Source organism: Cricetulus griseus, chromosome 6, assembly GCF_003668045.3.
Source record: "Cricetulus griseus strain 17A/GY chromosome 6, alternate assembly CriGri-PICRH-1.0, whole genome shotgun sequence".
Taxonomy (NCBI): Eukaryota; Metazoa; Chordata; class Mammalia; order Rodentia; family Cricetidae; genus Cricetulus; species Cricetulus griseus.
In genome coordinates this window covers 82,607,371-82,633,214 of record NC_048599.1, presented here as the reverse complement: position 1 = coordinate 82,633,214, position 25,844 = coordinate 82,607,371, and the positions used below count along the sequence as shown (strand labels likewise).

Genomic DNA, 25,844 nt, shown 5'->3' with positions numbered 1-25,844 from the left:
CACTAGCACAAGTAAACACTGATTATAACATCAGCATGAAATAAAAAAATTTAAAGAACTATGGTCATATTACTGCATTAAGAAAATCATCAGCTTAACAAACTACAAGCAAGACAAATCACACTAAGAGGAAGAAATTACAAAAAAATAAACTGTTTACATAGAAAAATCTTTAAAGAAATCAAAGGGAGTGGAGGTTTCTACTCCCAATGGTAAAAAAGTGAGAATGGTAGCAGGTATTTTTAAGTTGTTAGAAACAAGGAAGCCAAAAAGCACCAAGTACTGAAAACATAGCCACATCCCTGTCAACCTAGACTTTTATACCCAGATAAAACACCTTTTAAAAATACAGAATTTGACAGAACAACCTACAAAATATAGGAGATCCAGGTAAGGGAGTGAAGGGGATGATCCCTGAGACTCCTTATTGAAATCATCTATACAACTTTTAAAAGAAACAACATTAACAGCTAACAAATTAAGCAATGACATAATAAAAAGCATATAGTTAATTAGAAATGCAGACTGGAAAAAAATGAAACTGAGATCAAAGAACATAACAAATAGAAACCTAAGACTGAATTGTAGACTTTAATCCAGCAGATTTAAATTGAGATTATTGGCTCCTTTAAATGTAAAAGAGAATCTTAATAGTTTATAGAAACTATGGTTAAAGTTAATAAATAATAACTTAAAGTTAATAAAAGAAAATGAGAATTACCACACAAAGGTAACGATTCTAATGCTTAATATGGGCTCACAATTTCAGAAAAATCATTCTTTATAGCAATGGACAAGCTTGACTACCTCAAATCTGTTGTATAGCCTAGGCTGGCGTTGCACCCCTGTTGCTCCTGCTTTCTGCCTCTCAAGTGCTGGGATAACAGGGATAAACTATCACTCTATCAGTTGACTCTAAACTTCAGTGCCACAAATCATTTAAACTCAGTAACTTTTCACAACCTGTGGAGAAATCAAATGGCATCTGTTTGACAAAGCTGGTGCCAATGATGATTCTGTTGCTCTGTAATGTCAACTTAAATATAATCTCTATGGTTTTTAACTATAAAATACAGCCACAAATCTCGGTTAGTTAAATAATGAAGCATCTTTGTTTATGAGGACAATTCTAAAGATTAAAGTTCATAAAGAAAACTCCAATTAGAATGGCAATCTCAAAGTGCCATGTGTACCAGCTGATAGCAACATTACATGAAGTTAACATATTTTAAGGCAAAATTGGAAATGCTAACTTGTTTAAATTTATGTGAAATTGAGGTATAAGACATTGAAATTAAAAAAATGTTTATGAATTAAATAGCCTGGAACCAGTTGTTGAGGGGAAAAATGATCTTTCAGAATATAAAAAATTGTCCTGTCTCTTCATTCTCCACCCTGGCAAGCCAAGGCTCCTCATTTCCCCAGAACACTTCCTTCCAAAACAATCTGCTAACTTTCTTGAGCTGCTGTGTTGATTTCTGCCTCTTGCAGTTGAATATTGTTTTTAAGTTTGTTTCTGAAGACGTTAAATTTCCTAACAACAGTTGTTCCTTGCAGCAGTACTTTCTTTGGCCTCCGTCACTCTAAGCTTGGCCTACAACCATCTCTATTCTTGGCCACCTGTGACTTATGCTTATATTTTGATATAACTAGTTTCTTAGCAACTCTTTATGCTTTTTAAATGTCTTTACAAATTTGGGCCTCAAATTAAGAATAAAATTATTTCTTAAAATATATTTTACATAAAAAAATATGGTCCTTCCTAGGCAGGTGTCAGGGAACACTGCTGAGCAGGAGATCATACATGCAATGCATTCTCTATACTCCTCTTTAGCTCTGTTCTCTGCTTGGAGCTTCTCTATTAAATCAATGAAAGATGGTTAACATCCAGGTCAACTGTATGCAGGCAATGTATAACAATTTGATATGTCCCACTTCTGATGATGGATGATACATATCTGTGATCCTCCGCAATGACATACACACTGCAAATAAAATATTTTCTAAGATTATGTCTTTAAATACATAATACTCTGGTTATATAGAAGCAATTTTAAAAATAATTTATAGAAGTCTCTAGAGAGTTTCCAGTATCTTTGGGATACATAAGGCTTGTGCCCTCAGGATAACCATTGACTAAATCATACTAACTGGTTCTACATTATATTCCACCCTGACTATACCAATTACAATAATAAAATTTAAAAGTTAAGTATTTCCTATTTTCCCTAAGCTTATCTAATAGCCCTAACCACGTGCCAGAGGTAAAAAACCTTAGTCCCAAGGAAGAAACATGAGAAATAGCTCAGTGGATAAAAGCACTTAACTGTTACTTCCAAGAATCACGATTTGATTCTCAGCAACCATGTTAGTTTGCCCACAACCACCTGCAAACTACAGCCCCAGAGGATCCAACCTAATACCTCTTCTGCATAGCCCCAAACACAAATGCAGACATGCATACACCCAAATACACACACACACACACACACACACACACACACACACACCACACACACACAGAGAGAGAGAGAGAGACGAGAGAGAGAGAGAGAGAGAGAGAGAGAGAGAGAATGAATTTGTAAAAGATTACAAAATTAATCAGTACTCTTGGTCATGCTTGATGCTGCAGAGAATGAAATCCTAGATCAGTTTTTCTGCCCAGTGTAACACAACACTGGCACCCAGAACAGACCACCAGTTAGACAATACCAGGAAACTTAATCAATAAATATTTAAAAGAATCTATATTCTAATGTCAGACACTTTGCAAAACAAAATGAAACTAATAAACAATTTTTACTTTTTTTCTTTCTTAATTTTTCACTAATTCACAGGGTAGCTAGTTATATTTGGGCAAACTGAACTGAATCCTTTGAGTGTTATGTTCCTCCCAATCCTTCTAATTCAGCACAAATACTCTTTGGAAAACTATCGTGTAGCTTACAAGCAGCAGCAGGTTGTAATTTCAGGTGCAGATGATACTTTCTGATAGCACTTCCTGCTACATAGAAGTTACTCAGCATGAAGTAGAGTTCAATGGGATGAGGGAGGCAAGAAACAGAATGGCAGCAAGTTGGCAGAGCATAGCAATGTACACTCAACACGCAACATGTATGAACACTTAAAAATAAAAACTGCAGCATAGCTTAGTAGTAGAGTGTCTTCTCCTTGTGAATGAAACCCTGGAGTTGACTCACCCCCTCCCTCCAGGAGGAGGGGTAGAGAGGAAAAGCCTGGTCTCATGACGGCAAGACAAGGTCTTAAGAAGACAGGTATGTCTCCCTGGTCCTCCTGAAGCACACACTCTGATGTAGAATACTATACAAGAAATCAAACTACCCAGTTGACAATCCCGAAGGCACTCTAGACAGCAGTCCACAGTGAGTCCAGTCTTCCAACAACCTCCTGCCATGGCATCAGACCTGTGAAGGAAGCTATCCTTCCACACTAGACCATCCACAAGCTGCACATCACTGGGTGACTGTAACAGCACATGAGCAACAAAAGAATTATCCACCTGAGTGCTGGTGAAATTCCTAAGTAGCAGAACTAACAAGCATCTGATCAGTGGCTGCGTTACCACAGTTAAATTTAAGGTGGTGTGTTATATGGTGATACTGAGACACAAACCAGTAAACTGGTATGGGTTTAAGGGAGAACAGAATATGAAGAATATGGCTTGGTCTGCAAAACCAATTAAAACAATAGCCAAATACAACATAACATATCTCTATTGAGTTATTTTACTTTACATCGCAACAATTTTTTTTTGGTGGGGGGCATTGACTAGTAGGACTCTATCTTCTTTCTTACAAGGACATAATTAACTAGAACAAATCTATAACCAGAACCATACCAGAGATGTTCACTTAAATGTCAAATCTCATTTTGGCATGACAAGCCCTCAGGTAAAGAAAAGGGACTTCACTCTCATATGTGAAACCAATGCTGAGAAACTTGTAAAGAATCAGTCTTGGAGGTAGCACAGAATGCCACTTTCTGGAAAGCCACAAAACTGGCATATTAGGAAATTTAAGAAAGAAGGCACCACAGCCTTAAGTAATAAACAAAACAAGTGAAGACAAAAATAGATGGGTTTGATTCCTAGCCTTGAACTGTATCTTCCTGGCATTGTAGAAGAGATGTAAGAAACACAATTTTAGGGCATAGGTATTCCTCTCTCATCTTAAAGCATGAGCTTCTGGATACACTAAACATAAAACATGAAGAGCTTTTATTTACTCACTGCTGCCGGTGGTGATATATTATTTATGATTTAATAAAGCTTGCCTGAGGGTTCAGAAATCAAAACCAGCCACACTAGTTAGCTATAGAAGCTAGGCAGTGGTGGCACACACCTTTAATCCCAGGACTCAGAATGAATCTCTGTCAGTTCAAGGCCACCCAGGCTATACGAGAGTGATTCAGTCTAAAAGATTAACAGGCCATGCCTTTAATCCCATCCATAGAGAGGTATATAAAAGACAGGAACTCAGTGTCTTGGGCTGCATTCTGACATTTAGTCTTCAACCATGTTGAAGAGAGGCAGCAGTCTGAGACTTGGTGGAGAGCTCACGGAGATAGGATCACTCCCACCCCTTTCAGTCTGAGCTAAGAGGTAGTGGCTGGCTGTTTTGTTTATCTGACCCTCAGCTGGAACCCCAATATCACTCTCTGGGTTTTTATTATTTGTGTTACAGCTGCTTCTTGTTGCCCTTATGTAAATGAAACAGGATAAATGTAATAGGACATCAAATTAATAATACTGTTACTCCACCTAAAAATTATGGAGCAGTGCTGAGGAGATGATGGCAGTAAAGGCACTACTGTCAAGGCTGATGACCTAAGTTTGATCTCCAGAATGCACACTGTAGAACGAGAGATCCAACCCCCACAAATTATCCACTGATTCTTCACATGCACACACAAAATTAATTAACTAACTAATTTGTGTAAAAGTTTTTTTCAATAGTTATAAATTTGGAGCCATCAAGACAGCTTGGCAGATAGAGGCATGTGTCACCAAGTCTGATGACAGAAGTCCACATAGTGGTGGGTGAGAACTGACTCCATACACTTAGCATACATAGCACATGTGCACACACACACACACACACACACACACACACACACACACACACACACACACACACACACACACACGTAAATGGTTTCTAAAAGTTGTAAAATAATAACTGAAATGTGAAATGGACATTTTGCCTTAATCTTATTCATCTGTTGACTGCAAACCAGGAAATTTTTCATTTGTAAAAGGGTTGTATTGGAAAGATGAAGCCCTGGAATCAGAACAGAAGATAAATTACAAAACAAAAACAAAATCGCCTTTGTGTTTCATAAAAGCTGATTAAAGTGCATCCAATCAGATGAACCGACTGCCACAGAAATCACCTGAGCTGTAAATGCCACCGGCTCTAACAATTCTGAGTTCAGGCTGCTCTGTCACTCCGTGTAGTGCTTCATTGCAAACAAAAATCCAGCTCAGCTTCAAAAATTAGCCAGGACATTTTTCTTTGGGATATCAAAACTGGCAAAAATGGTTAACAAATAAATAATCCTGGTTCACAATGGTTATAAATATATTACATGGCCATGGCTTTGAGACAGGTCCCTTTATAAAGACCTGACACCTGCCCTTTCCTGGAGATTCCTAGAGTCCTGTTCAACTATATAAGCCTTTCTAACTACTGGAGAAAAAAAAAATGCCTTCACATCCACAAAGAACTGCTTCTCAAGGTATAAACACCAAGTCTGTCTGGTGATGGGGAAAAACGATGAGAAGAAGCAAGCAGAGCCTCCTTCTCTTTGGCTGGCAAGTCTCCCTCTCTTTCAGTCCCAGGGGAGTGGAAGGGATGAGTTTAGCTCACTGGACTAAAGGTATGTACCTTGCTAAACTTACTTGAGAGACTGACAGAAAATCACCACCAAAGGATGTGTACACTGGTCTAGCTGTGGCCTTTGAACATAGAGCAGAACTCCTTTCCAGTGGAAAACACTCACAATGCATCAAAGTACAGGGAAGCACTTTACAGAAATACTGAAAAAGTGCCTTAAGGGACAAGAGATGAGGTGCACAAGTGAAGGCAGGGCTAAAATGAGTTCATCAGACCCAAGATAAATGATAAATAGGTGTTTATTTAGGGAGCAACTTACACAGACAAGAGTAAATAACCACCGTGGCCTTCCTGCTCCAGAAGATGCAGTGTCTGCCTTTCCAATGCTCTCCATGACCCAAAAGAGCATGCGGTGCCCACAACTCCTCTCCCTTAAAGGGGTCAGGTCTGCACATGAAACCACACCCAAAGGATGTGGCTACTACTACAAGTTCATTAACAAGGCAAGATGTCACTACAATTCCCCTTTTTGTCTAAAGAAGAAAGTTTTAAGCCTGTTACAAAAACTGTATATACAACTGTATATAGTTGTAACAAATGTCAGGTATATTCCTGGAGAAGGAAAGGTAAAAACATATACAAATTAAGACCTACAATCAAATCAGCAAGAGCAACATTGAGCAATAGATACATTCTACATGTCCAGTTTCAAGGTAATAGTACATAACAGAGATTACTTCGAAAGCTGTCATAACCTGGAAAGTCTAAGTTTTGTACCTAGTATTTTCTAAGAAGAGAAGATATTAACAGTGACTGTCTAGACTTCAACCTCATCAAAGACCTGAGAAGGAAAATAACATTACTAGGGTAGGCAGGAAGTACAAGTGTGCCACTTCTTGAAGGTGCAAGTGAAGACAGAAACAGACAGTCACCCAAGATCTCACAGTAACGTCGGGGCAACCAACTTTGGCTAAGGCCTAGAGTATCTAACAGACCACCCCAGAAGCAGGAAAATTGAAAGACTTTTCCTAACTTGGCAAGGTTCAACCGTCCCTTTAAGTCTAACTCCTGCTAGCCCAGTGAGGACAGAGTGTCCAAAGTCAGTGGTCAAGGTGGGGCCAGTTCTTTGCCCAAAAGGCCAGTAGCCAAGAAGAGAACAAACTCCAACTGGAGTGTCATTGGTGCCCAATGAATTCTCAGGAATGGCTTGGTGGTGTCAGGAGCAATTGTGTCTCATGTCAATGGAGTTCTAAATTATTAAAACATTTAAATGCCATATTCTGCAGTCTTTGAAGTGTTTGAAGATCAAATATCTATTTTAGGTACATCTCTGAGCACATATAGGACCTGACTGACATAATAAGGTATAAGAAGCATGGGTAACTATAACCTGTAATGCTCAGTGACTGAAGCTTCCGAAAATAATTTAAACAATCTTAAAACCGATATGTAGCAAGGGCAATGAACTCAAATTTGTAACTATATACATATATATGTAAAACTCTAATAAAACAGAAGTAGAATTGAAATGTCTTGACCAGAGGTAGAACTGTGCAACATGTTAAAATTTTTATATTTTATCAGTACAACATGATAAAAATGTCCCAAATTGTATCAATATACAAAATATCTTAAGCATATATAGAAGGATAATACATAGAATGACAAAGATAGTTTTATATTTGTGCACAAAATATCCTAAACAGAAAGAAGACCCTATACAATATGACAAAATATAATATGCAAATTATCCAAGAGGAAAATACAAAGTTAATTTTACATAAGTTTCAGCATATAATAATCTATAACAATGTAAGTTGTCTATAGTTAATATCCCATCCCATCCATACCCTTTAAACTTTTCTAAAAGAGATTTCCCAGCCTGACCATCCTCTTCCATTCCCAACCCTACACAACTTAAAACCAACCCTGAGCAGGTGATAATTATCCATTTTCTAGGGAAACAAACAAACAAACAAACAAATACCACCTAAGGTAACTGTAGGGAAAGGGGGCATTATTTTCATAGAATTACGTCCTGCTGTCATGGAGTGACAGTGACTCATGGGACCCTGTAGAGGAAAAAACAAAAACAAAAACAAAAACAAAAAACCCTAAAGCAATGGTTAAGTCTCAAAAGGACTAGCTGTAACACTTGTAGCTAGTCTCTGAAGTTCTATCTGAAGCTCTGGCCAGAGTGCTTTTCTTCTTCTGTAGAAACAAAGGCAAAACTCCTTCCCCAGCAAAGCACATATCCTGGTCTCCATTCTGAGGTCAACACATCCTTGAAGTACATTGACTGATTTATCTCAGAAGTTTTTTCTATTGTCCAATGTCTTTCTGTGGCTGTTTTTTCCTTTCTCATTAGCATTAAGAAAGTTCAAGGTTAATAAAGTATTATGGGGGTCTGGGTTCCTCCTCCCTGTTTATAGTTTGTCCTTTAAAGTGTGATTAGATCTCTCAGCAACTGCTTGTCCTGTAGAATTGTGTGGTATGCCTGTAATATTCTTTATGTTATAATATTTAAAAAACTGTTTCAATTTACTGGGGACATATGCTGGAACATTGTCAGTTTTTATTTGTACAGGTATACCCATAAAAGCCATTACCTCTAATAGATGTGTGATAACAGAGCCAGCCCTTTCAGAGCTCAGAGCAGTTGTCCATTGAAATGCTCAAAATGTGTCTATAGTATGGTGCGCATATTTTAATTTTCCAGATTCTGCAAAGTGAAACATGTCCATTTGCCAAATTTCATTTCTATGTATACCTTTAGGGTTACTACTTGCTGGTAAAGGAGTTTGGTTATAGAAGGAACAAGAATGACATAGTTTTCTTTACTATTTCCTTAGCTTGTTGCCAAGTGATGGAAAAATCCTTTTTTAAGCCTTTGCTATTCACATGGTGTTTTTTATGAAGTTCGGGGGCCTCCGGCACACTTCCTATTAATAATTGATCAATTTTATCATTGCCTTGTGCTAGAGGACCTGGCAGACCCATATGGGATCTGATGTGATATATATGAGTTCTATTCCTGATTATTTCTTGTAACTGTACAAATAACAAAGTTAATTCTGTATAATCAAGAATAAATTCAGCAGTTTCAATGTGTAAGATGAGTCCTCTCTGCATATTGAGAGTCAGTAACTACACTGAGAGATTCTGTAAAATCCGTAAGTACCATGAGAATGGCATACAAGTATGCCTTTTGTACAGAGTTACCAGGGCTTTGAAACATTTATTTATATTTCCTGATTTATATATATCCTGCCTTACCTGATTTGTTTGCATCAGTGTGGAATGTAGGGACTCCAGAGATTGATGTTTTCCTTACAATGTGTAGAAGGATCCTAATGGTTTTCTTTATGAATTTTATTCTCTCACTTTTGGAATAATTGTTGTTAATCATTCCCAAAAACTTACTGCAAGCTCTTTGCCAATATTCATTATCTTTCCATAAGGAGAAAATTTCCTCACTAGTTAAAGGTACTATAATTTCTGCTGGGTCTATTTCTGTCAGTTGACAAAGTCTTAATTTTCCTTTTAAAATCAAATCAGAAATCTTTTCTATATATGTTTTTAATTTTTTATTCTGTTTATGTGGTAGAAATATCCATTTTAATATATCTCCCCTCTGCATCAAAATCCCTGAAGGGTATTCCCTAGATGGTAATATAACCAGAATGTAGTTGAGCTTTGGGTCCACACGGTCCAAATGTGCCCCAGTATTCTCTTTTCTACCCATTCTTTTTCAGCTTCAGCTGTATTCTTGGACTATTTAAGTCCCTGTCCCCCTTTAGGGTCTTTTTCAGATTTTTTAAATCATGTGAAAATGAATGTCCAGACAAGGGCATCAGATCTCATTACAGATGGTTGGGAGCCACCATGTGGTTGCTGGGAATTGAACTCAGGACCTCTGGAAAATCAGCCAGTGCTCTTAACTGCTGAGCCATCTCTCCAGCCCTAAAGCTAGATTCTTAGAGTGGTGAATCTCAGCTGAGGGTATCTGGGCCTCCTGTGACAGTGCCAACACAAATGGCCTCTTCAGGCCTCTGAGACCAGGCTTCTCTGTTTGAAGGTCCTATCATAACATAGTAATGGAAAGAGAAATCTTCTCATGATTCAACTCAGTCATCCCTCACTTCCATGAACAATGAAGACTAAGATGCAGCATTCCTTAACATGCAAAGTATGAGACATAGGCTAATAATTTACACACAAAAGTAAAATTTGTCACTATGTATTAGTAGAAAGAGAAATATTATGAAAATGGATTTTTATATTAGACTATGAAAGTCAGAATGGGCCAATTTTCTTTATATGACTCACCAGAGAACTAAAATTTGATGGTTTTACATATATATGGAAGGGACTCAGTTAACCCTGTGGGCTGACTAAAACATGGGTGCTATGACAGACTGCTTTTAATAGCATGGAGCAGAAGCCTCAAGAAAATTAGAATGATTAAGTTAACTTATCATGCGTACCTTTCAAATTTATAATCCTGCTATCATTATATACCCAGGAAGGCACAGAGGATGCTTCTATCACCAAGGCTTTGCTGTCATTTACTGGAGTACTACTAGCATAGGGCATGAGGTATCCTGCCAATCACGAAACTCATCATACAACATTACTTTTCTGTTCTCTTAGCCCCTTTTCCCCTTGTAGCACTTGGTACACATTGTAGCTTTAGTTATCTGCCTGGTTTTTATTGATTTAGGATTTTAAAAATTATTTGTTTTCACGGTCTCTTTCACTAGAATATAGGTTACAGGAGAGCAAGGACTGCATCCTATTTGTTCATCACAATATTTCAAATGCTTACCTTAGTACCATGTACACAGGAATTCAATAAGAGGGACTCAAAGTATAACCAAAGAAACACAGTTTGTCTTTGTCAATATGAGGTCCTAGCCACACTCAAGAAAACATCATCCTCCCAAAAAGAAGATTTACATATCAATTAAACCGTGTCACGGAGGTAGGAATGTAGCTCAGTTGGTAGAATATTTGCCTAGCATGGACTAATCCCTGGGTTCAATTCCTTGAACCACTTTAATTGGGTGTGGTAGTGAACAGTAATCCTAGCATTCAGGAGATGGTGACAAGAGGATCATCCTCAAGTCATCCTTAATTATATATGGAGTACTAGGCCATTTTGAAATATATGAAGCTGTATCTCAAAAACTTAAACTAATTTATAAATTCCCAGTAATGTATGTGTATTTCATCAGCTTAGGACATAAATGTGTATTTTGATCAGAAAAAAATTCATTTTTATAAAGGTCAATTCAATGACTATCTTTTATTTGAACAGGATCAAGTTTTGCCCAATATTCTTGCCACCTCAAATTGCAAGTTAACCAGATTCTCAAATATCATCAACTTGTCTCTCCAGACCCACTCAACAAATTCTACACAACCTGGCATACCTCTTAAGAATGCCCCAAGGTAGCTTTCCTTACTAGCAAGGAAATTGTGACTTCAATCCTACCAGTATTTCAAGATTCAACATTACAGTTAATCAAGGCTTCCATTTTCTGGTTATGAACCTTTATTTGTAGCAACTAGCAGCTGCTTTCATTAAGACTGAATTTCTGCCGGGTGGTGGTGGTGCACGCCTTTAATCCCAGCACTTGGGAGACAGAGGCAGTCAGATCTCTGTGAGTTCAAGACCAGCCTGGTCTACAAGAGCTAGTTGCAGGACAGCCTCCAAAGCCGCAGAGAAACCCTGTCTCAGAGGGGAAAAAAAAAAGACTGAATTTCTATATACACCACTCTTAGAGTATTCCCAGCAGGCTGAGAGTTATTAACACATAACTGCTAAGTACTCAAGAATGAAACAGGACTAAGACCCAAGCACTAGGTTACATTTCTCCTCTGACTTGTAACTACCTCAGGATCATTGGTGTCATGTCTTAATTCAAATTCACACTTCAGCAAAAACTGCAAATCAGTCCATGTCTTGATCCTTCAGAATTGCATTTATATAGCTGACATCTTAAACATGAAAACGCCAAAAATCTACTGAATTCTACATATCAAGTGTTCAGTTTATAAAGATCTGTGCTCATAATAAGGTTCAAAATGATTTATTTTTTGAATTCCACATACTTAATATTAGAAACCTCCAATTAAAATTGGCTTTGGGACTGGGGTATAACTCGAGAAAGTACCTGGCCTTCATGTGGCCCTGTGTTTCATCCTTAGCACCAAAACCAAAACCAGACTTGTTTTCTTACCTACAGACAAAGTCTAATGTACAAAAGCATGAACCTCACAGAAATGTGTGATCAAAGAAGAGGACATAGGTGAAGGGAGTGAACAAACTGCCATGGAATGCTGAAAGTGGGTGGTGGGTGTTAATAATCCTCTCATCTGAATGGAATGCTCTGTAAGTTGGTTTCTCACAAGACATTAAAGCCATGGAATCACAGATATAAATAGGCATTGTACCCAAATGAACTTAAACCAACTACAGATGTAACTCATTCACCACTCCTTTTCGTAGGCCCAGGCCTTGTTTTGAGACTAGATCTTACCCTTCCTTGCCCACAAGCTGTTTCTAGCTTCAGTTTCAGTTCTTTTAAGGCACAAAGAAAGAACCTCAGCATATTTGACACAACCAAAAACCAAATTTCTTCTTACTTCTTACAAGTTTTCAAGTATTTTTTACTTAATCTTAGTCATGACAGTTGCAAAGAAATTTCTGTGAGAACTTATTTTTCAAAGCCAGCAACGTAGTCTTTAAAGAAATAACCCTCCCTTTTTCAGCAATACCTCATCATTACAGAATATGAACCCAGCATAAGTTCAGAGACAAACACAACTCATTCTTAGCCAGCAAGCAATGTGACTAAACCAAGTATAAACATACAAGCATCAGCATCACATCTAAAAGTGTGAAGACTATAGACAGCACACTGCTTTACCAAGGAAATGAGCAGCACTGATCATACATCTGATTAGTTTCCTAAAGTCAGCTGAGAGACTGCTCGAATGTCAGGGTTCAGGTATAGACTGAGTATAACTAACTAGCACAAAAGACTGAAGCAGCATCCCTGCCACGAGTGCTGGCTCCTGTCCCAGTGGATCACAATCACATGCATCAGGTGTTTAGAAACAATGAAATTCAAAATATTCCACGGTATTTTAAAAATAAGTAATTTAGTTTAGTAGAACACCATAAAAAGTCACAATTTAACTCTTATTTGAGCTAAATGTGTCATTAAAAGACATCATAATCAACTTACGATAGTTCTAAAATAATTTCATGAACTTTTTTTGAAGAGTAATAAAAATTTCCAAGTTAAAAAAAACCCTTAATCTTAGCATTCAGGATGCTGACATAGAAGAATCCCAAGTTCAAAGCCAATATGCTATGTAACAAGTTCAAAGCTAAACAATGAAGACTGTCTCAAAAACTTTTTTAAAATTTTATATTAGAACTTTAAGACGTTTCATTAGCAATATGGAAGGCAGTTTCAGCATTTACTTGACACTAAAAAAATGTGCTACTGGGCACCTGCTTGAATGTTATTCATATTGGCTATGACAACTTGGGTGATGTGGATTTAAAATATGAAAACTTACTGATCTCACTGGAAACCTGATCCAGTTTATCCTGGGACCTGCTGATTAGGACAATTTTCATTCCACGCTTTGCCAACTGAAAACAATAAAAGAGATCTGATTCACATCTGTGAAGTTTATTCTAAAACAGAAATTAGATGTATACTCACCAGGTGGTAAGTCATGAGCTGGTGATCCAAAATGAACACAGATTCTCAGAACCTTACCTTTCTAAGCAAGCAGTGAAATCTCCAACCATTTTGGAAGGATGGTGATTTCTACTTTTTATTTTAGTCTTAAATGTATGGTGTGGGCCTTTTTTTTTTTTTTTTTACATTGTTAAATGTCTATGACTTCTATAATTTCAAATTTAGCATTTGAAAAGTTTTCATAGGCTAGATAAATAAAACAAACATCAGTGGGCCAAAAAAGAAAATGACAGTTAAAATGTTAGCAGTTCCTATAAATGTAATCAATCTTAAAATGAGTATCTGGGACTTGCTGGTTAATATTCACTATCGACTGCACATAGAATCACCACAGAAGCACACTTAGGGGCATGTCTATGGGAATGACTCTGGAAAAGTTTAACCAAAGAGAGACGATCTGCCCAAAACATGGGCAGTTCCATTCTATTGGCTGAGGCCCCGTGATCATTGTTAAAAAGCTGAGCACAAAAATGGCTCTTTCTTGACTAAAGATACAATATATAGTAGAGGTATAAGACAATCAGCTGCCTTGATACTTTGCAGTCATGGCTTCTCTACCCTTGAATTGAAAGCCAAACTAAGCCTTCCTTAGGTTGCCTTTGTCAGGTATTTTGCCACAGAATAAGTAACACATGCATTAAAATTAAAGGGCAACCAAGGTAAAATATGTTAACTATTGTTCATGAATAAATTAATAATTTCTTAAAGAGATTCTTCTACATACATATGTACACAACACTTTGTAATGTTGCACAGAGTGAAAAACATTGCAGAGATGTATTCCTGTCATAGACACACATAAAATCAGAGGTAGAGAAAGAACACCAGGGGGCAAAAAACTTTGTACTGAACTGCCAAACAGTATACAAATGGGCAACATTCTGGGTGATATGAAGTATAAGTGACTCAGTACACTAATTCCCAGTTATAAATCCTAAAGTCAGCTTTTATTAAGAAACAAGTAATATTGCAAATGAAGCTGTGGAAGATCATATTTGTAAAAATAACAAGGCCCGGTAATTTGCTAAATTAATCTGCTATAAAACCACCAAAAAAATCCATTAGCCCATATTGATACTTAAAAAAAAGAGAGAGAGAGAAACACATTAACAAAGGAAGAAGGGCATGAAAAGCTCTTATTTATAGAAAAACACCAACCAGGCATGGTGGGTCATGGCTATAATTCTAGAGGGAGGAAGATTGCCCCGAGCTTGAGGTTAGCCTGAGTTACATAATGTATTCTAGACTAGCTTAGGCTACAGAGGGAGAGATATACTAGAAAATCACTATTTAAACTATTATGGTAAACTAATTAAGGCAAAATCATCAATGGGTGTGAAAAACTGAGCTAAAAATTATCTAGAAAATATAGTATATAGTCTCAAGGTATCATATATTTATTCCCTATTACTTTTATAATGAAGAATTGTGATAAACATCTTAATGAATTGCTTGCCTTAACACCATCAATAATGGAGCACATCAGAATGTTCTACCACTTGATAGGATGATGTCAGAAGGATTAATATTATTTTTATTATCATTTTTGTTAAATATGTTACCCTGAATCTAATCATGAGGAGATTAAATTCAATTTTGTCTGCAAAACAACAGGCTTGTGTTTCTCAAAGTGTCACTTTTATACGGAGCTGAGAGAGTATATCTCAGTAGTAGAGCCCCTCCCTAACACTATGACTGGGGCCAGCAAGATGAGTCAGTGAGTAAAAGTACTTCTGCCAAGCCTGATGATTTGAGTTTGATCCCCAATACCTTAATGTTAGAATGGAAGAAATGACTCTCCCCACAGGGTGCCCTCTGACTTTCACAAGCATGTTGTGTTGAGCATGTATCTACAAACGCACATACACAAATAAATACGTGTGGGTTAGAGATGGCTCAGCTTTTGCAGAGGACCTAAATTCAGTTCCCAGTATCCTTGACAGGTTTCTCACAGCTGTTGTAACTCTAGCTCCAGGAGATTCAATGACCTCTGCCTTCTTTTGTGGTATTCTCATTCTCATTCTCTCTCTCTCTCTCTCTCTCTCTCTCTCTCTCTCTCTCTCTCTCTCTCTCTCTCTCTCTCTCTCTCTCTCTAAGTTAAAATCTTTAAAAATATGTACCCAGGAGGCAGAGGATCTTTGTGAGTTTGAGGATAGCTTGGTCCACATAGAGAGTTTCAGGCCAGTCAGGGCTACATAGTAAGATCCTGTCTAAACAGTTGACCTGAGCTAATAGGAGCTCACATGAGACTGACCTAGGACCTCTGCATGTGGATGACAGTTGTGTAGCTTGGTCTGTTTGTGGGACCCCTAGCAGTGGGATCAGAACCTTCCCAGGCACATGAGCTGGCTTTTTAGAACCTATTCCCCATGCAGGGATGCCTCACTCAGCCTTAATGCAGGGGGAGAACTTTGGTTCTGCCTCAATGGGATGTGACATGCTTTGTTGACTCTCATGGGAGGCCTTACTCCTTCTGAATGAAGGAATTGGTAGAAGAGAGGTGGAGGAGGGAAGGGGAAGAAAGGAGGGAGGGGAGACTGTGGTTGGTATGTAAAATAAATGAAAAAAATTAGTAAAAAAGAAAAAAAAAGATCCTGTCTAAAATAAAAGAAATATAATAAAATTTTAAGCAAAACTACTATTTATTTAAGAGATTATTCTAGGATTTTTTCTTATTTTTAAAACAGACTCTGAAAATCACCTACCTCTTCTGCATATGATTTTCCAATTCCATCAGTGCCACCTGTAACAACTGAGAAAACAAGAATAGTTTAGTTTTAAAACTACAACAAGAAAGTGGTCCAGCTAAAAACCACCAGCATCCCCAAGAATACTAGGACAGTATTTGATGTGAAAGAGCAATGCCCAGAGCTGGGTGTGACGCTTAGCAGTAGAGCACAGGACTTCCCACGCATGAGGCCCTCAGCTCTACTCCTGCTGTGGGATATTTGATTGCACCGTGAAACTCCTAGACTGTTTATAAAGTTAACCTTGAATCAGGGGGCAGAGTCCATAACTAGCTAACCAGAATTAGCCATAGAAAATTTAGAGAACCCAGGATATGATACGATAGAGGGGGAAAGGAAAGTAGTGAGGGGCTTAGAAAGATTCGACAGTCTTTTTGATCTAGGAAGGTGAGAAAAGGGAGTCAGCTGATCATTCCTCTGGCACTTTCTTCATCTATCAGGTTTTTACCCCAATATCTGACTCCAAGTTTTTACTAATAGTAGAACAAATTAGATGAACTCTTCAAATACCTAGTGAAATAAATAAACACATAAATAAGTGACAGCAGTATTCAAATTTAGAATTAAATGCCCAGCACAACATCTCCAATCAAAAAGACCAAAATATCAGGTGTTGTTGAAGATATAGAGTCTGAAGCTCTCATACTTTACCAGTAGTACCAGACTGACACAACTGTTTTGGAAAAACTATTTGTCAATATGTTTAGAATTAAAGATATGTTTGTCTACCAAAAAGATGTTTGTGGTGGCTTTACTGGTGTTTGTGCTATATGCTAGTAAAAACCTAAATATTAATCTGAAGAAGAATGAGTAAATAAACTGAGGTATAGACAGGGTATAATTAACGGCAGCAAAATGAACTGTGACATGTACAATACATAATTATAACTAAGTGAAAAACATAGGAGAGATACTTTTCCTAATGCAACTCACAGAAATGTACATTTATGAAGTGCCTGCTCAGCCACCATCCTTCCAGAAGCTTTAAAATCTTTTTAAAATAAAAAGTAAAAGAACAAGAGAAAAAACAAAACAGGGAACAAACCTTCACATACCTATGGTCCAGTGAATTAATGATCAACTTCAGATTAATTTTACTTCATCTATACAACTCCTCCCTCCCACCTCAGTTTTTTTATAGAATCTTTTTTAAAGTTTCTTTTTTTAAATTTTGTTTATTATGTATACAGTCTTCTGTCTGCACACTAGCAGAGGGTACCATATCTCATTCAAGGTGGTTGTGAACCACCATGTGGTTGTCAGGAATTGAGCTCAGGGCCTCTGGAAGAGCAGTCAGTGCTCTTAACTGCTGAGCCATCTCTCTAGCCCCCACCTCAGATTTTTTGCTTTATTTAAAAATATTTTATTTTTATGTATATGCATGTGTGTGTGAGTGTATGCATGAGTGGGAGTGTATGTGTGTGATTGTACATGGAGTGTACATGGTGCCACAGTACATGTGTGCAGGAGGTCAGAGGATAACTTTCAGAAACCAGTTCTCTCTTTAAAGGTTCTCAAGGATTGAACTGAGGTTTGTCACTCTGGAGGGGACGGGGGTAGGGGTGGGGGGGGATGGTTTTATCCTCTGAGTCCCAATTTCAAAGTTATTCCCAAATATCCATGCTAATTCATGTCAAAAATTAAATATATTAAAAAACAAAATTAGTCATCAAAATTTCTGCTATGGTCTGTCTCTTTCTTCTTCTTCCCCAGCTAATTTATTGTTGAACATCCAGTGTAATGGGTTTCTGCTTTCTCAGTCTGTCACTGTTGACTGCATTCCTCTGATATAATACATCATTGTGGGTGCCGAGAACCAAACCCTGGCACTGTACAAAAGCATCAAGTGCTCTTAACCAATGAGCCATATCTCCAGCCCCCTTCCCTCCTTATAAGCTGGCCATATCGGGTATTTTGTTCCAGTAACAGAAAGAGGATTAATACAATCAGCTCTTCCCTTCCAACAGAGTTATACTTGTAATCCCCTTGTCACATCTTACCTGCTGTCAATTCATGACCTACTATCTTCCAATAACTGCCCTCATCCAAAGACAGTCACTTTTCTGTTCTGAACAATACATTTCTTCTTCTTCTTCTTCTTCTTCTTCTTATTATTATTATTATTATTATTATTATTATTATTATTTTTTTCGAGACACGGTTTCTCTGTGGCTTTGGAGGCTGTCCTGGAAGTAGCTCTTGTAGACCAGGCTGGTCTCGAACTCACAGAGATTTGCCTGCCTCTGCCTCCAGATTGCTGGAATTAAAGGTGTGTGCCACCAATGCCTGGCTGAACAATACATTTCTAAAATACTCAGGCATAAAGCTTGGGCTCCTTGCCTCTAGCATCTGAAGGACCAAGGTATCAAATGACTCTGCTAAGCCTACAGCTGTTTCACTTCTCTCTCAGTTCAATTGTTTCCCTCACTTTCCTTACAACCACCATCTCTGACAGCATTGCCAATATACCCCCACCACATACAGACACAAGTCAACATGCAAATGAATGGCCTCTAGCAGAGGTGCACTACTGACACCAGTAGTTCCTTACTTTTTCAAATGGATTTTACTTATAGCAAAGTAACACAAGCAGTGTGGAAAAGCTTTGAAAGGTTTCAACTAAAACAGCACTACCTTACCCCATTTCTCTGTGCCCCATTACTCTACCCCAGAAGCAACTGCTGAATCATTTTTCCCTTCTAGTTATATCCATATTCTAAGCTCTTTCTGTCATCTCCTGACCAACTGTTTTTAGTGCTAGACTTATGGCTGATGAAAACTTCTCCACCCTTCTCATTCCCCATCCTCCCAATTAAGTTATAATACAATGTTCTGTCAATAATTGGCATTTATGCTATGGGAACACTGTAAATACATCCCTACGGTAACCAGAATTTTGTACAAAGCTGGTTGTGTAGCTCAGTGGTAGAGCACTAAGCTAAAAGATTAGGCCTGGGTTCAAGTCCGTGCACTATAAAAAGAAAACTTAGAGTAAGAGAGAGGTAATAGTTATCACAGGCATTGTCCTTGACAAGAATACCCCTACTTCAGATAGATACCAACTTCAGAGGTCTCTGGCTAGCCTAATCAACTGACTATAATTTGGGGGGGGTTCCACAACCACCTTGATTTGGATAATTCAAAATCCACAGAACTCAAGCGACCTTCTAATTCACATTATCGCAGAGGATACAAGCCAGTAGCAACTGAAGGCTGGGTAAGTAAGGTCTGAGAGGGGCTCACATGCAGAGCTCCAGCCCACCCCAGGGAAGTAAACCAGAGCAAGGGCATAATCTGCCCAGTACAGGCATGGCTTTCCCAACCAGGACTTCCACTCAAGTTCAGGTTTCACTATAAATATACAGGAGGCAACTCAATCCTTAACTCTCCTCAGAAACCAGCGATCAGCAGGTTAAGCCATTACCGCTAGGCTCAAAGCTTCAACCTCTAATCACACAGTCTTTCTAGCATGAACAGTTCATTAGCCTTAACTGCCAAAGGTTCATGTGGAATAACAAAAATATAAGGATTTAGGGGCTCCCACATGCCACCCCTCAACCAAGGACAAAAGCCAGTCAAAGTCTTTGTTATACAATTATTATGGTTAAATATTCACATCTGAGCCAAACACTAGACTGTAATTACAATGCACTTCTTAATCAACTTTATATCCTGGACGCAAATTGGTCCCTCCCCCTTTATGTGGTCTTTTAAAATCCTCTTCCATCCCTTAACAGCCTCATTTTTGCTGTTGCTTGCTTCTTTAAGACAGGGTGTCATGTAACCCTGACTGGCCTCACACTCTTATGTGGGAGGACCTTCTCCTCCTCGTGCCTATACTTCCCTAGGTATATACAGCCCTGCTTTAACACCCTCTTGATACAATTCTCCACAATCAACCCCATTCCAGACCTTAGGAATGACCTTTCCAGAACAGCCCAGCTCCTCTCCTACTGCACTATGGACTACTTATGGTGGAGACACCGTATTGAAGTTTTCTTGTCTCCCTCCTGTACTGAAGCATATGATTTCTAGATCACAGAGAAGCAATTCTCGGTCAATCCAATGAATACAGAAAAAAAAAATGAAGACAGGAGTTGAAGCAGATTGAAGAGAAATGTCCTGTTTTGCTTTAAAGCTACAAGTCCTTCATAATGAGTTTCAAGGTTTGTATTTTTATATAAAATAACACAGTGGCACTCTCACTGTGAACATCTGACCATACTATCAGGAGAGATAAACTCCATAGTTAACTAAATTATCTGCTTATTATTAATTTGTTTGATTTCTATTTTAAAATGCATTAGTTTCTACTAACAGATTAGTGAGAGAGAGAGAGAGAGAGAGAGAGAGACAGAGAGACAGAGAGAGAGACAGATAGAGAGACAGAGAGAGAGAGAGACAGAGTGACTTGAAAGCACTCAAGATCATCTCGATTTCTCTGTGGAAAACAAAGATCTAGATTGGAAGTATTCCTTGTTGTTTCTGTTTATTTCTTAAAATATACACATCAAAAACTAAGCATTCGGGGGCTAGAGAGATGGCTCAGTGGTTAAGAGCACTGACTGTTCTTCCAGAGATCCTGAGTTCAATTCCCAGCAACCACATGGTGGCTCATAACCACCTTGAATGAGATCTGGTGCCCTCTGCTGGCATGCAGGCACAAGACTGTACACATAATAAATAAATAAATAAATAAATAAATAAATAAATAAATAAATAAATAAATAAGCACTCAGAGCTACAATGAAATGAAAACATGCAATATATAGAAATATACTGGGGACCCATCTTTCATGTATACCCCCCTGAGTCAGGACCTGCTAGCTGCTTTGCTTACCAACTATGCTTCCTTCCTTTACTTCTTTGCAATGGGAAATTGTTTTTCCCCAGGTATAATAATGGTGTACACCTATTAACCTAGGCTGTGGGAGGAGAAGACAGGAGGGCTATAATTTCTGAGCCAGCCTGGGTTACATGATAGGTTCCAGGCTGCCTTAATTACACAGAAAATCTCCCATCTCACATAGATAGATAGATAGATAGATAGATAGATAGATAGATAGATGAGCAAATGCTGATTCATGATCCAAAAAATTATGCCCTGGGATATTTATTTATTCCAGCTTCCAAAGCAGCTTATTTATTTATTTCAACTTTCTAAGAAACTAGGAAGGCTATGTGATTGAATCCTGGGGGAAAGATGAAAGTGGTATAGTAAAAGCAGTTTCCCCTTCCTCTACACAATTCAGCTATGATGACTAGAGCCCTAGCAGTCTCTTGAACCACAAAGTAACCCTAAGAGTAGAGACCTCAGGTTTCAAATCCCCTAATAATCATTACTCTGCCTTTTTTAGATAATAAGTCTTTCCTTTCTTCCCTCCCAGCTTATCATGGAGAACAAAGCATATATAAAATATCTAATATTTAAAGGTAGAAAATAAATGCCTATATTATTGAAGTCACTACTATAGGTCATGAAAGGCAAGAGTAAAATATTATATCATGAAAGGACTTTAACATTCTTGTCATTATGAAAATATTGCTCAAGAGACCTCAGTGGTGTTATCCAGTTAGCTCTGAAAACTATCGTGGTCACACACAGGACTTGTGGAATGAGACCTTTGCTACTTTCTCACTCAAGCATACTATATACAAATAAGAATTATCATTTCAAATGGCTCAGTGGTTTTAAGAGCACTGGAAGCTCTTGCAAAGGACTTGGGTTCAATTCCCAGCACTCACCTGGCAGCTCATAACCATACATACACTCAAGCACATACATACATATGCACATAAAATACATGAATAAAATTTTTAAAAAGAGTTAGCACTTTTAGAAACTACTTTTTACTTTATAATTTCACTCATTTGTCAAGGAGTGAACGATGTCCCCTCCTGTTGCTCCTATCAATCATCTCTGAGTAACTCCTAAAGCAACATCTAATGTATTTGTCTCATCTTATTCTTATTCCTCCCTATTCATTCTCCACACCTGGGCCAAAGTGATCACTCCAAACTACAAAACTGAACATCATTTTCCTGCCTAACACCTGTCAGTCAGTGTCAGTATCGATACAGTCAAACTGCTAAGCCAGTGACTTCAAAATGAGAAGACTTAGTGAAGTTCTGGTGGATGAATGAATAAGAGAATGAATGAACTCCCCCTACCTCTTCCCTTTGCCAAGCCCTTACCTCCCACCAGGCATGCTGGAATTGGCCAATTCCTCCATAGTAGCACTCTCTTCACAAGCACTATTCTCTTTATTCCCAATTCTGCTATAGTTTGCACATGTCCTTTCCATAACTGAGGTGTTAAAACTCAATGGTCAATGTGATAGTTGGCCAACGTGGGGACTTTAAGAAGTGTTTATGCCATGAGGTCTCCAACTTTTTGCATGGGATTCATCAAGGCTTCATAAAGCACATAGCCTTCATTTAGCCTCCCTGCTCTTTGTCCCTACCACGAAAGGAAACTGCACTCCAGGGTTACAGCAAGTCATTGGGCTGGAGAACACTTTCATAATACAAGCAAGCCTGTTGGCATCTTGCTCTTGGATTTTCCAGCATGCAGCATGAGAACTTAAGTTTCTGGCTTTCTATGTTTCTGCAGCTGTTCTGGCAGCTCAAATGGACAGAGGCATACCCATAGCAGAGTTCTGCTTTCCATCCTAGAGTTTTTCCTTTGAACATCTGCTCTCTTTGTTCCTTCCTTTACAATTAGACTGTTAGGATCTCTCAGTCCTCTATACTTCCCCTTATGGCACTAACTACACAGGTATCCACAGGACAGAATTTGTCTGGGTTTCCACAGTCTAACTGCTAGGGCAGTGACTGGTTTAAAAAAAAAAAGACAAGGGAAAGACAGCTCAGTGGCTAAGAGCACTTGTGGCTCTTGCAGACAACCATCTATAATTCCAGTCCCAAGGAACCCAATGCCCTTTTCTGACCTCAATGAACACAATGTATATGCATGCATACATGCATGCAGGTAAAACACTCATACACTCAGTTATTTTTAAAAATTATTTTAATGAGATGATTCATGAGGTTTGTTGAAGAATGGATGAGTGAATGAGTAAGATTCTGAATGGAAAGTTGGCCTCTTGTAACAAGACTTACTGCTTTACTCACTCCTTATTTGGAAACAACACACAGCCCATACACTTCAGCTCCTCTCAACATCACACAAGAATCAATAATATAAAATGAGATTTTTTTAAAAAGTTACTGCAAGATATTTAACTTGTATATAAGGAACTTGTTACGTACACACTTTCAGAGGAGTCTATGGATCTCCTTGAAAGAGCTAGTTTTCACTTGGCTCTAAGGTATCAGGGTTGATCAGAAATGACACAGTCCAAACAAGATTAGAAGCAGGGAAAGCAGCCATTTAAATTAGTTGAATCCAAGTTCACTATCCTCATCTCTGAAATTTGCTTCTTGGGTTAACAGTGGGTATCCTCAGATCCCATTTTGCTATGGCGTAAGGGGATATATTTAGACAGCTTTCCACAGCATATACAAAAAAGCTACCTTGTGTGTTGGGGAAATACAAAGGATGGTCATGAGTAGAATGAGGTGAGAAAGGAAGGAAGGAGATGGGGAAAGGAGATTTTTAAAAGGCTTATGTCTGTACAGATAAATATAACACCAAGACCCATATTTGCAAGCGTTTGAGAAGATGAGAACTGACAACTATAAAGAATATCCCAACTTGGCATCCAGAAGTGTTTCGCTTGTTACAGATTATATAAAATACTGGCGACTGACCAGGACTCTACTTCCAAATTTTATACAGTCAACAAAAAGTACTTTAGTTTGTGTAGGTTAAAAATATTCTACTCTTTTTGTCCTCAACTTGCTAGGAACAGATATTTTTAGTAAGAGCCCAATCAACCTTATCAAAATCAAACATCAAAAATAGACTAGAGGAACACTGGAAGCAAACATGCTATTTTTAGCTCTCCCATCTCTTCCCTGCCTCTAAACTCTGACTGCAGAGCCCATGCATATGAGCTTAGTTATTCCAAGCTAGCTCCTTTTGTCACTCCCCACCCCACCCCCAGTTATACCTGAATGCAGAAAACACATGATTGATTAAAGATTAACACTGCCACAAACCATGACAGCTGCCTTTCCCAACTGCTTGGGGCGGTGGGAGGGATAGAAAGTGACAGAAAGCTTGGATCAGTATTTCTCCTGGGGATCTATTGCATGGAAAGAAAATTGCTATTTCAATTCCCTTTGTTGCTAAAAATAGCAGTCTCCATTGATTCAAGCCAGCAGTCTACAGGCTTAGCAGAGCTGAATTTAGAAAGCACTGAAGTCCCTCAGCAAATGCTAACGTAGTCTAACATATGCCAGCTCATATTTAACAAAGAACAAAGAAGAGATGCAGGCAGGGTACAAGTTCACAAAGCACCAGTAACTTCCTGCATTTTTATTAAAAAGAAATAGTTAAAGTGATACAATAGAGGAACAGGCAGTAGGAACTTTTCTTCTAGTCATAATTTAATTAAAAATTATTTTTCAGAAAAAAACTAAATTTCTGAGTAACCTAAATATGTGGACATTTCCCACAACTACAGTTTGGGGTCATATACACTTTTCTCCAAACACCAGAGATCACTATAGAATGTGGATGCCCACTTCACCACAGAACTATACCAATATAAAAGCTCCCAGGCAGTTATTACAGGTTCCCCACCAAGCAGCAGTCTCTCACCTTCTGCTACCCACTACCTCTCTGCTTGGCAGATACTGTACAGAGCAATAGCATGCTACTTTAAAAAAAAAAAAAAAAAAAAGACTCAGAACACCTACTATCCTCAGGTTGCTACTGTCCCAGGCTTTAACTTGGGCATGGGGGTAGGAGGAGGATTGTTTTCTGTTTGTTTAAAGGTTTTCGTTATTTTGTTTTTAAGCAAATGTCTTTGTATGTAGCCCAAGCTGGTCTTGAACTCATGATCCTGCCACCTGCCATGATATTGCAGACCACTATGTCTGGCTGACACAAGATATTATCTCTACAATGCTAAATACACAACACCTTTGGTTAACTTTTTTACAATAACTTCTATGTTACCTATCAGTTTTATAGAGGGTCTCAGAAAAGCTAAAGAATTCGCCCAAGGTAACAAAACTAGAGGATAGGTGGCCTAAGTTTCAAATCCAAGTTTCTGGCGTTAGTGCCCACAGTCTGACGTAGAATGCTGTACTGTCACCAATGTAAAATACCCACACTTAAGTCTTTCCTTCTTAAAATACCTGTGTGCTCAGTAAATTGGGAGTCCTGTTTTCCAAAACACTGCATCCACCAAAGCAACTGGTGCACAAGGCCCTTAAGCTGATACTCAGTAGATGTGCTAGACAGACAAGTAAACATCAAAACTAAATTTTATAAAAATGAGATACTGAACTGGATATGGTTGATCACACCCATAAACCCAGCAGGT

At 38.2% G+C, this 25,844-nt stretch overlaps 1 protein-coding gene across 2 annotated transcripts in view; it reads right to left on the bottom strand.

The window, feature by feature from the left end:
* Hsd17b12 (hydroxysteroid 17-beta dehydrogenase 12) overlaps positions 1-25,844 on the bottom strand; it is a 127,607-nt gene that overhangs the window by 64,147 nt on the left and 37,616 nt on the right. Inside the window, exons 2-3 of one of the 2 annotated variants that reach the window (XM_027422411.2) lie at positions 16,345-16,391; positions 13,452-13,527 (exon numbers count right to left, since the gene is read on the bottom strand). The exons of the other annotated variant lie outside the window; for it this stretch is intronic. Coding sequence (XP_027278212.1) covers positions 13,452-13,527; positions 16,345-16,391 — 123 coding nt within the window. The remainder of the gene's footprint in view (positions 1-13,451; positions 13,528-16,344; positions 16,392-25,844) is intronic. 2 annotated transcript variants of the gene reach the window in all.